Genomic DNA, 12640 nt, shown 5'->3' with positions numbered 1-12640 from the left:
GCTGGAGACACCATAGGAATAATGCAAAAGTATTTGTTGGAGTCTAGTAAAGAATGTGGTGTCTTCTAGCAGATTTATTTACCAACTGCTCAAGGGAGATTTTGTTAAGGCTAGGGATTGTTGGGCAAAATGTATACTACAGGTATAATAGTTTTATTGAAGGGTAGTAAGCCACTCAAAGTAATCAGAGTTTTTGAAATAGGTAGATTAGTTAGAATAATGGAGACTCTTATAAGGGACAAAGAAGGTGTTGTGTAACAAGCTTTTTGATAATTATCCCAGTCGAGAGTGACCTGTTTCACTGTGTTCAGTTTGTGGGTCCCCAGGGATCTGTCTGGAGGTACTACTTTTTTTGACAAATAAGGAGATTCCTCCAAAGTTGCTATTGAGTCTAAAAGCATGAAAAGTGTAAAACCCGATGTACAGGGAGTTTTTTCGTTATATTTAAAGTCTCAGTAAGATTGCCAAAACTGGTGCAAGTTTACAAAATCTTAAAACACTGACTTCATTTAGTGTGCAGGGGTGGGATTGCCACAGTGTTGCATTCTGAGAAGAGGGGTGGAATGGGTATAGTATGGATTGTTTCAAAGTTGCTTTGTTCCAGTTCAGCAGTTTTACCTGAAATAGAAAATTTTTGAAAAACAAATGTTGGATCCGTGCAATTACTAATTTAGTAGATGCGGATACATTTTACAGTTCTTTAGGTTTGTCAAAATTTTAGAAAAAATAATGGAGCAATTTGGAGTTATCCTTTTGAGTTATCTAAGTATGTGATATCATTTAATGTACCTTTGGCAGTGAATTCTTCCTGATTCACTAAGTCATTTGTTATGGACCATATTAGCTACTTCTAGAAAGTCTCTCACTTGAAATTGGAACCTTTCTAATTCACTGGGTTCAAGGTGTATATACATTTATTATGGTTTACCTTTATATGTGCGTTCTGCACATGGGAGAACGCCATAAGGCCGAAAGGACTTTTTCAAAGTTCCAAGAAGTAAAAAAAAATTGCTTCGAATGTGCAATGAGCGAATGCACAGTGACATTTGCTCATTGCAGATTCGGCATTTTTGGATCCAGATTGCACTATAGTGGGGATCGGGAAATGGACCCTTTTCCCACTGTAGTGCAATCTCGGAGTTAGTATATTAAAGTAGGGTGGGTGTGGGGGGGGTGCAGGGGGGCTTGCCCCCTGCATTACATTGTGTGTTTGACATTGCAGTTCGAAAATAAGTGAATCTGTTGTTCGATTTGCTGATTTTCGAACTCCAATGATGTTCGACATTCATAATTCATCCTTTTGGTTCACACAACAGGACGATCGATATTTTGATTTTCAACAATGTAAAGGTAAACCATTTATTATAACACATCCATACTGATGAGATTAATTCAAAAACACTTGCAAATAATTAGAATCAGCCATGTGAAAAGTTGTGCACTAGAGCTGTTATAACCATCTTCTGAACTGCCTTCTTACTCTGATTCATTCTTTTTCAGCCGAGACTTTGTGTCTGATTTCGATGTGATGTTGCAACAGAAAAAAGCTTTGAGCAAGAAGCGTCGGCGGAACAAAGATGGCGGTACATTCATTAGTGATGCAGATGATGTTGTTAATGCAATGATTACCAAAATGAATGAAGCTGCTGAGGTACCAGTCTTGCAATACTTGGAGCCTTTTATTTTAAACATAGATAAATGTGCTCTAACTTTGTGCATTACAGCTATGTGCCATTAGACCTTACACATATTTAAAATGTTTTCTTTCGTAAAATTTCATTAAACTAATGCTTTTTTTTTTTTTAACTAAAACCTTTTTCCCCTGGCATTCTTACATTTCTGCCATCTTTCTCATTTATTTGAATGCTCTGTCTTTAATTTTAAGATTGTTGCTGGGCAAATTCTGCTTTTGCAGTTTTGCCTTGGTTTATGAATTCTTCTAAACAGTGATGCCTATGACGGACGTAGTATGGCAGCTGACTTGCTACAGCAGTTGATGTTTGAGTCCATAGATTACTGCTGCAGTAGGTACTTACCCCTTAGCCCCCCCCCCCAAAAAAAAACAAAACAAAAAAAAAAAAAAACAAGGGGATAGACGAAGTAGAGGAACTTGGAAAACCACTGGCAACTTAAAAGCCTGCAGGGAATGTATAAGGTGTCTCATACTTATCCATAGTCCTGTCATAATAAACCTTTATCAGTGACATAAAACATCCAAGTTGGTTATACTAATCTCCTTATGGGTACACACGCAAGTTATACTTGTTAATACTGGATCTTAACAGAAGAACCGAAAATGGCATGCTTCTGGCTGTTTCCCATTGTTTATGAATTTAAGCATAGCAGTTATCCCTGGACTTGGACTTTATCTGCTATGCTAAGTCATAGTTGGGATTTTTCCTTCCTCCATACACCAAATCGGTTAGGATTTAAGTGGCTTATGTCACTTAATGTGTAGTGCTGAGAGTATGTGAATGGTTTGTGAGCTTTGGCCGGCTAACATCTACCTGAAATCAGCTGGACGTATAAGTGAATTTAAGTAAACTTTTATCTGCTCTTTTGAATATAGTACTGTATTTAATTTATTTGTGTTTTTCACTGAATATTAACTCTACTGAAGTTATGGCTGTCTCTCTACAGTTAGTTCCCACCTACCCTCTCTCTTCTTGTTTTTGGTGTTAATGTTGGTGGCTTTGAAATTGCCCGCCCCTCTTGTAGATTTGTATTTGGATACTCCTTCTAGGCCCATCTCATGTGCTCACTCAACTGAGTGCAGTGAGATCATATTCTGATTTCAGGCACTCCTACTGTGTACAAAGAGAGCATTTGGGAAGGACAACCCCTGTAGCCTCTTAATCCTGCTCTGTTCCTTCCCTCAAAAAAAAAAAAAAAAATATATATATATATATATATATATATATATATATATATATATATATATTTTATTCATCTGCTTTTACTGTAACTGTCTTAGTTGCTCTTCTGCGTGCTATCTGTTCAGTCGCACTTACTCTGCACTTAATACTGCTTGTTAGTAGCCTTCTAATTTATTACCTTCTCCACTTGTTTTTTTAGTCATTTGTTAATTTAATTGCATTTATTTGAACTGTATTTGCCATAGTGTTGCTACACACTCGGGTGTGCTGGCCTGCACTACAATTTGAATTGTATTTACTGCTGTTTTAGCTGCTTTTCTGTAACAAAAAAAAAATTCTAAGCTTGTTTCCTGCATTTCCTGTAACTAGTCAAGTCCAGATGCAGACTTGCTTTATCCAGGACTGTTGGTAAACTTCTGAACCCCCCCAAGCCTTTCTGTGTTGTAGGGAAGCCTTCTAGCACTAGGTAGCCTATCTACCACGGGAAGAGTTAGTTTTGGCCCTGAAATTGTAGTTCATTGGCCGTTTGGGCAGTTTTTCCATCTCTTTTTACTTTCTGGTTAAAAGCCCGTTTTGTGTTTGGCCCCCGCCTTTCCTATAACTAATGTAATCCAGGTACAGATTTGCTGTATCCAGGACTTTGTTGGTAAGCTTCTGAGCCCCCCAAGCCCTTCTGTGTTGGAGAGAACCCTTGTAGCTTATCAGTGGGAGTGGTAAGCACTAGGTAACCTATCTATCACAGGAGGAGGGGTTTCTGGCCTAGAAATGATAGTTTATTGGCCGTTTGGGAAGCTTTTCCATCTCTTTCAACCTTCTGATTTAAAAGCCTGTGTTTGCGCTTGTTTCCTGCCTTTCCTGTTACTAGTCTAGTCTAGGTACAGATTTGCTGTATCCAGGACTCTTTGTAAGCTTCTGAGCCCCCCAAGCCTTTCCGTGTTGGAGAGAAGCCTTCTAGCTTATCAGTGGGAGTGGTAAGCATCAAGTAGCCTATCTATCACAAGAGGAATGGTCCCTGGCCCAGAAATTGTAGCTATTGGCTGTTTGAGCAGTTTTTTTCTATCTCTTTCAACTTTCTGGTTTGAAAGCCGCACTTGTGCCTGTTTCTCGCCTCTCCTATAACTAGCCTAGTCCGGTTACAGAGTTGCTGTATCCAGGATTGTTAGTAAGCTTCTGAGCCCCTAAGCCTTTCTGTGTTGAGGAAAGCCTTCTAGCTTATCAGTGGGAGTGGTAAGCACTAGGTAGCCTATCCTGCACAGGAAGAGTGAGTTTTTGCCCAGAAAATGTAGTTTATTTGGCCATTTGGGCAGTTTTCCATCTCTTTCAACTTGCTGGCTTAAAGCCTATGTTTGTACTTGTTCCCTGCCTTTCCTGTAACTAGTCTAGTCCAGGTACAGATTTGCTGTATTCCAGGACTCTTTGTAAGCTTCTGAGCCCCCCAAGCCTTTCTGTGTTGGAGGGAAGCCTTCTAGCTTATCAGTGGGAGTGGTAAGCATTAGGTAGCCTATCTACCACAAGAGGAGTGGTTCCTGGCCCAGACATTGTAGCTATTGGCTGTTTGGGCATTTATTTCCATCTCTTTCAACATTCTGGTTTAAAAGCCGCACTTGCTTCCCACCTTTCCTATAACTACGTAGTCTAGATACAGAGTTGCTGTATCCAGGACTGTTGGTAAGCTTCTGAGCCCCACAAGCCTTTCTGTGTTGGAGGAAAGCCTTCTAGCGTGCCAGTGGGAGTGGTAAGCACTAGGTAGCCTGTCTACCACGAGAGGATATGTTCTTGGCCCAGAAATTGTAGTTTATTGACCATTTGGACAGTTTGTCCGTCTCTTTCAACTTTCTGGTTTAAAAGATCACATCTGCGCTTGTTTCCCATCTTTCCTGTAACTAACCTACTGGGTAGCACTAGAAAGCCTTAAACTGATACAAGCCTTCTAGCATAGGAGAGAGACTTAGGAGTGATTAAGTATCAGTTTTCTATACTTTCTTGCTGTACTTAACTGTTTTCCACCTAAACACAGATTTTCCTGTGTTTATTGTGATTTAAAAGCTTATTTTTTTCACATATTGTACTTATTTGACTGCCTGCACTTTTAAAAAGTTTTTTGTTTAAATAATTTAACTGTTGTAGGCTGCACACTAAAGTGCGATAGTCTTTTCTCATCGTTTGTAGTTGTTTAAAGCTGTATTTTATTTACTGTTTTTGCCGTATCTTTTCAAAAAAAAAAAAACAAAACAAAAAAATAAAAATTCCTTGTTTCCCACCTTTCTAAGCTAGTATAGTCCAGTTTTCAGGCCAGTGCTGAATACATGGCTGTGATACTAGTTTCTGAGTTGCCCATACCTTACTTGGACAGAAGGAAGTTTCTCTGTTCACCTGTGAGAAAGGGGGGCTTTGAGCAACTCATCTGTCCCTGGAGGAGTGGTTCCAGCCCAGAAGTTAGTATTTTATTGGCCATTTTGGGCTAGTTTCTATCTCTTTCATTTCCCTACTGTAAAAAAACGTGTTTGCACGGTTTTGCGCACCAGGCAATGCCGGTTAGCTGCGGTTAAATTATTCCCGGCTCCACTAAGTCTCCTCTTCAGTTTTTCCCTTGAAACTAGTGTAACTCTCAACCTAAGCACTCAAAAAGCATCTTACTGCCCAGCACTTGCTCAGACCTAATAGCAAGCACTAATATACCCTGACACTGATTGCCCAGCAGGGCAAGGCTTTTTATTCACCCCTCACCAACCAAGCAGCTCACCCTACTATTTAGGCATGTCCAAAGGGCAACTTCAGGTGCACTGTCCAGTCCAGCTGGTGAATCTGGGTATCCTGAGGCAATGTTACAACTGCCTCATGTACACAGACAACCCTCTCCTCCTACCACAAAACACTAACATATGCGAGAGATGCAATTATACAGCCAAACTGGAAGCTAAGCTGTCTCTACCCAAAACTGGAACAGACATTCAAGAGGAGAAGGTTAACACTTGCACCACAACTCCAGCCGAACACAGACCTACTAAAACAGCACTCGCAAAAAATACACGTAAATACACAAAATCCGTGTGACGCACAATCACAGCCCTTAAGGCGAAATAACATACCTAACACACTAGTAATAGGTGACTCTATAGTCAGGCACACTGACGTCCCACTCACTAGGCTGGACAAGCAGAAGGTTACTGTTAGCTGCCTGTCGGGAGCCAGTATCCGCCACGTAACACAAGCACTCTGGTTACTCCAGAACAAGTACAAGTATGACTCTGTCATTGTTCATGTTGGTGTGAATCACCTGAGATGTACCTCCCTGGACTACATGAAAAGAGACATGGAAGAGCTCTCAGATCATGTAGCCCAGGCTGATATGACCCTGACCCTGGGTAGCATCCTGCCCTCACCAAGAATGATACCTCAATATAAAGAAAAAATGATCAATTTCAACAATTGGCTAAGCTACTGGTGTCATTCAAAGGGGATCCAGTGTCTGTCAGCCTGGGAAGACATGCTCGACAAGCCGCATTGCTTCACAAGAGACGGCTTGCACCTGTTACCCATAGGCTTTCAAATACTGGCCAAGGCTCTTGCTGCCCCCATAGTGCCTTTGTTAGGCAAGGCTCAAAAGTCAAACTCCCCTCCGTAAAAAGCACAATTAACAAAAAACTGAGGGTTATGCTACTTAACGCCAGGAGTTTAAATCTCAAAATGCACGCGCTCGAAGCACTCCTCAGTGTGGAGAACGTCGACATCTGTGCAGTAACTGAAACCTAATTCAAGGCTCCAGAGAGCACTCCAGCACTATCTGGCTACAACCCATACCACACTTTTCAGCCACAGAACACGGACCGAAACACAAAAGGAGGGGGTGTATCCATATTCATCAAGGATACCTACACCTCCAGGTTAGTGGCGCAGCATGATACCGCTGAGATCATCCATGTGCAACTAACATCGGGCAAATATACAATGCAAATTGTGGCCTGCTACAGATCACCCCCCATGACCCAGGACCACCACTCCACCTTTCTGGAGACTCTGGAAAACTTGAAGGTCCTACCAAACACCTTGATATTGGGCTATTTCAATTACCCTACCATTCACTAGCAAAACTACTAGAGTACAAATTCCCAGGCCCAGCGCTTCCTGGAATTCATTAACTCAAACGCCCTGGATCAGCTGGTAAACTCCCCTACCAGAGGTGAAAACATATTGGACCTGGTCATCACCAACATGGGCGACAGGTGTTCCACATCAGAGGTCAACCCGTCACTGGTTAGATCAGACCATAAACAAAGCACTGTGGATGTCCACACCCCACCACCACCCCCAACTAAGGAAACCACAGTAAAAAAAACTTTGCTAAAGCAAACTTCACCTTACTTAAGACAGAGGTGGTAAGTTTCACAGCCCCCAAGCTAAAGGATCACGCTTCCCAAGATGCAGAAACCTTTACAAATGCACTCTATGAGCACCTACAAGGATGCATGGATTGTGCCATCCCTAGCTAAACAAAGACTCGCTACTCTAAGAGAAGGAAACCAGTTTGGTGGACCCCTGCAATAAACAGGCTATACAATAGAAGGAGGAAACTAGTTCAGAAAAAAAGCAAATCCCAAGAAGGAAAGACATCCCTGATCAGTATCAGTAAGAAACTGAGGTACCTCATGAAATCATCCAAGGCTAACTTCGAAAGAAAAATAGCCAAGGATTCAAAAGATAACCACAAAGCCTTCTTTAGCTATGTTAAGAATCTAAGTGGCAACTCGCAGTTATGCACTGAACTAGTGCAAAAATGCACAAAATATACTGAACCTACTGATATTGCCAACATCCTGGCAGATAGATTCAGTGCAAACTTCACCCCCCTCTCACCTCCAAAAGGGCCCACAACAATACCAGAAAAGTGTAGTGTCCCAAAAATCACAGACGCACAGGTGCAAACAGCCCTTTCAAAAGCCAAAAACACAGCGTCAATGGGACCAGATGGTGTCCTAGGCTGCGTCTTGCATGAACTACAGAACAAACTAACCCCCCACCTAAACACGCTGTTCAACCTCAGCCTCTCCACAGGCTACATGCCCATAGAATGGCGCACAGCAATGGTTATTCCTCTCCACAAAGGAGGGGCCACAACTGACCCTGGTAACTATTGCCCCATAAGCCTGACTAGCCTGGTCTGCAAGGCTATGGAGTACATCATCATGGAACTCATTAACAAAGGCATTGGGAACCTCCAAACACTTGACTCGACCCAGTTCGGCTTTAAGGGCAGATCATGCCTACTAAACCTGGTTGACTTCTTTGAGACCGTCACCAAGGCCATAGACGAAGGAAAGGTGGTTCACACAGCCTACCTTGACCTCGGCAAGGCTTTCGACACCATTCCCAACTTGGGTATTTCAGAAAAACTCACCAGCCCGAACATACACCCCTATGTCATGCGATGGGTTGCCAACTGGCTTACAGACAGAACTCACATATTAAGAATAGCGGCCTCCAGGTCTGACTCTAAACCAGTCACAAGTGGTGTCCCGCAAGGCTTAGTCCTGGGACCCCTACTGTTCTGCATGTACTTCTCAGAAGTGCAGGCAAACACAGGAGGACTATGGCTAACCAAGTTTGCCGATGACTGCAAACTGGGAGCCATAATTGACACTCCCGCTGAGACGGACATCCTCCAAAAGGGCCTTACTGAGACGGACACCTGGTGTCAAAGTCATGGCCTCAAGCTAAATGCTAAAAAATTCATAGTCATCCCGTTTGGGAAAAACAAAACACCCAAGAATTACCACATAGGTGGCAGCCCCTTAATACAGAAGAGGTAATAAGAGATTTGGGGACCCAGGTAGATAGTAATCTCTACTTTGACAATCATATTGCCACAGTAGTTAGGAAATCCTTCTATGTGGCCCATCTAATTACTAAAGGGTTCGCATCTAGAAATAAAGAGGTTATAGTGCCCTCTACTCGTCACTCATTAGACCCATCATAGAGTACAATGCCCCATTTGGGATGTACCTCACAAAACACTTCCAACAGCTGGAAAGACCACAAAAGTACCTCACCAAGAGGATTACTGGTCTCAAACGTATGTCCTGTGCAGCCTGACTAAAAAAAACTCCGGCTGTACTCAGTGGCATATCGCTTACTCAGAGGTGATCTCTGCCTGACTTACAAAGCCATGTCCAACTCAGAATTGATGGTCATGCTCCACCTAAAGAAATCCAAGTCACTCGCTCTAGTGAGCTAAACCTCTCCACAACAATAAATAGAACATGCTGGAGGGAAAGATTCCTGTCACAGAGACTCCCCATGCTTTGGAACAAAATTCCAGATTACATCAGGCAGAGCCCCTCACTAACACTCTTCAAGAGAAACCTTGACGAGTGGATGGGTAACAGAAAATACATCCCTGGGATAACTTCATTGGCTCTGCTTGACAGAGGATCAGTTAATTTATCAATGGGGCGGCTAAAGCCGACACACTCTGGCTAGGCTTATAAATGCCCTCTGGCAGATAGCCTAGTACCTACCTATGAACCTATATGAATGGCCTTTTTATGTGTGCTGAAGCCCAGGGACCGTGTTCTCTAAGGGACTAGTACTTTTTATAGCATAGGTGCATATAAAGGTAACCTGCTTATCCTTAGCATTCAGTGAGGGTGTGTGACAGCAGCAATGTATATTATTGAAGTAACGATGAGCAGGACTGGGAATTTTGTGGGATGAGATTCTTGTGAGCTCTTAGAACCACGTAAGGAGTCTTCACCCCCATGTATGGAAGGGCGGGCTGTCCTTGTAGCTTGGATGATTTGCATCCTGAGGGAGGTGTCAGAGGCAAGAACAGAGCTGATTGCATTGAGGGCTACCATTCATTGTTGAAACCTTGAATCCCCTGTAGTTCCACCTTATACCAGTACATAAATGTATAATGTTTGGAGAGAGATATAATTAAGTTAAGCTTGTTTTTGCACATCTGTACTTTGAATTTAATCTTTTGTAAACCATATTGTCGGCAACAGACATTTAAAAAAAGCAGTTTTAAGCAGGTGCTCTTAAGGATGGTAAGAGTTTAATACTTCAGGCAATCTCTTTTAAAGTGTTTGGTTTGAATATTGAATGGCTATAAAATGTTATTCATTTTGCACTACTAGGAGTTGTGACAAGTTTTGAAGTAGTTAATTACTTGTTTGTTTGTCCGGTTTGCATTAAATACTGAAATGTTATTAGTCACCTGCTGTTTTCTTTTCTAAGGTACAACAATTCCTTCAAAGAATTATGTTTTAGTGGGCAGAAATACTAGATTTTGTTAATACATTTTGAATGGTGTTATGCACTATCTGTTTGTGGTTACTGATGTATAATCATTTCCTACTCAAGTCCGTAATCCAGTAAACCATGGTTTGTTAGGAGAGGACCTTATTTTTAAAATGTGATCTCTTGCTGATAAGCTGCAGATCTGGTTATCACTTCATTGAAGAGAAATGTGTGCGGCACAAGAGCCAAAAACTGTGATCTGTTTCAACTACTGTTAACATTTTGTATACCAAGAACTTCAGGAAATATGGAAGCAAATTACAGCATCTTGAGCCTCCTATTCTTTCAGGGATCTCCAAGAGCTGGAATGTTTGGCTATCTATTCAAAGTAATGTAGTTTTCTTTTATTGTATATTTAGAAGTTTTTAATAATTCTTGTCTGGAAACTTCCACAGGTTTGTTTTGATGAGTATTTTGTGTTAAAACTGTGCTGAAAGATAAGGTTGTTACCCAGAAGTTTTCTTTTTTAGAGAGTTCACAACGGCTACAAAGTTCAGTGGCATCTTGCGTAGCAGGATGTAAAATTTTCCCTGCTATTGTTTCTTGTTGAGGTTTGAACTCCATGGTGACAAGCCATCATTTAAGCATTTTACCAGTAGGTCTTTTTTTTTTTCTGACATGAAGCTTGTCTTGTGTTTTGCTCATCTGGTCACAGCAGATGAGGCAGTTCTCCTGCAAGTGGACATATGATCTTTTCAGTGTTAATGTTACTTAACAGTGGAGCCATGAGTTTGCCTTTCTTGTGAAAAGATTGCATGCCCTGGTTTGACCTTTATTTAATCAGTCAGTAATAAAAATATACTTGCATGATCTAGCACTTTAATTCGGGGTGCATATAGGAAAACTGCCATTTCGAGGTCACATATTTTCACTTTAAAGCTACAGATATATTGATGGTTTGTTTGTCGGGGTGTAGAAAACGGAAATTTTTACATTCATAGTATTTTGCGTTTTTCCTTTTTGGATATAATTTTTACGGTGGTGCACATATTCATGTCAAAGTTTTATGCTGTGATATCTTAATGAGTAATTGGCTTTTTTTCTGCAGGAAGACAGGCAACTGAACATCCAGAAGAAGCCAGCCCTGAAGAAACTTACACTGCTGCCAACTGTCATCATGCACCTCAAAAAGTGAGTCAGCCTAGAGGGAGTGTTGGTAAAAAGTGCTTTTTCCAGTTTTACGTGCTTTTTTCACAAATGGGTGTTTGTTTCATATGTACTTTAAAGCCTGCAAGTTAACATCTGCAGAAAAAGCATTTTGATAGAAACAAATGCATTGGTTCATAGGTGTGTACTAGGCTAATGGCCCTGGAGCCTATGTAACCCTAGCCCAAGAAGATTCCCAGGCATCATGCCGTCCAAAGTTAGTTCCCAGTGCCCCTGTCAAGCAAAGCCACTGAAGTGATCCCCGGAGTGAACTTCCCGATGTTCTTCGTGTTTCACTGTTGCAGTCATAACTGTAGGGTGATCCTGCCGGCAGGCAGCCCGAGGTCGGCCAGAATTCCAAAGTCTGGGTCCGGCGTCGGCTGTACCAGCAAGTACCCTGACGTCAGAACGCAGAGGTATAAAGCTGACAGCCGACGTCATCTTCTCCAGTCTTTCTTGCCGTGCGGTGGAAAGCAGCTCGCAAGTTTTGGTTGGCGGATTCCTGACGTTTTTTTTCTTGTCGTCGGTCTGAAGATTTATTCTTCTCTTCTCAAAGCTAAGTACCCCGTTGGGGAAACTTTTTTCTTGCTCCTCCGATGTCAGAAAAAGTTAATAATTGTATTTCGTGTGGGAAGCAAATACCTCATAAAGATTTCCACTCTTACTGTCTTCCTTGCTTAGGCCCTGACCACGACGTTTCTTGTTGTCGGTTTTGTGCCAGGTTTAATTCTCGTACTATTAAGCGTAGGTACAATTGGGCTCTTAATTATTTTGGCAGACGATTCAATTACAAAATGTCGTCAGATACTTTACCGGCTTCCGGAATTCATAAAAGGCGCAAGGACAAAGAGAGGCCTCCGAGGTCCAAACTGGATGATGGCATGCAGCTGGAGCCAGCTTCAGGTTCGGTGGTCGTCATTGAGGCGCTTTTGCAGCCCCTGTCATCAGCCACTTCGGAACCGATGGCCGACACGGACTCTCATGGGGAGCCAACTAGGCCCAGTAATATTTCTGCTGCAGGACCTTCGGACATCGCTCCTTCAGATGGGTCTGGAACCGCTGTGCAGGTACCGGCTTCTGAAGGGGTTTTCAGGCCTTCTCATATTACTATAACTACAAAGACAAAGGCAAAGGCAAAGACTCCTGTAAAGCCAAATTGTTTCTACACAAGCTTCTTCGGATACAGCTTCCAGGACACAGAAGCAGTTATTAAAGATGGCTGAAGACTTGCTTACTATGATTAGGGGTTCTCCCCCCCCCTGCTGAAAAAAGGCCTAGACAGGATATTCCTTATGATGGTGTTAAGACCTCCAGGTAGG

General features: G+C 42.1%; 1 protein-coding gene across 1 annotated transcript in view; it reads left to right on the top strand.

Moving 5' to 3' along the window:
- Window positions 1-12640, top strand: part of IWS1 (interacts with SUPT6H, CTD assembly factor 1) — an 801761-nt gene that overhangs the window by 297312 nt on the left and 491809 nt on the right. The window contains exons 9-10 of the mRNA XM_044070501.1: window positions 1501-1651; window positions 11224-11306. Coding sequence (XP_043926436.1) covers window positions 1501-1651; window positions 11224-11306 — 234 coding nt within the window. The remainder of the gene's footprint in view (window positions 1-1500; window positions 1652-11223; window positions 11307-12640) is intronic.

The sequence above is a fragment of the Protopterus annectens genome, chromosome 4.part1, assembly GCF_019279795.1.
Source record: "Protopterus annectens isolate FY-2018-M chromosome 4.part1, PAN1.0, whole genome shotgun sequence".
In the NCBI taxonomy this organism is placed as follows: domain Eukaryota; kingdom Metazoa; phylum Chordata; order Ceratodontiformes; family Protopteridae; genus Protopterus; species Protopterus annectens.
This window is presented reverse-complemented; position numbering and strand designations above follow the sequence as displayed.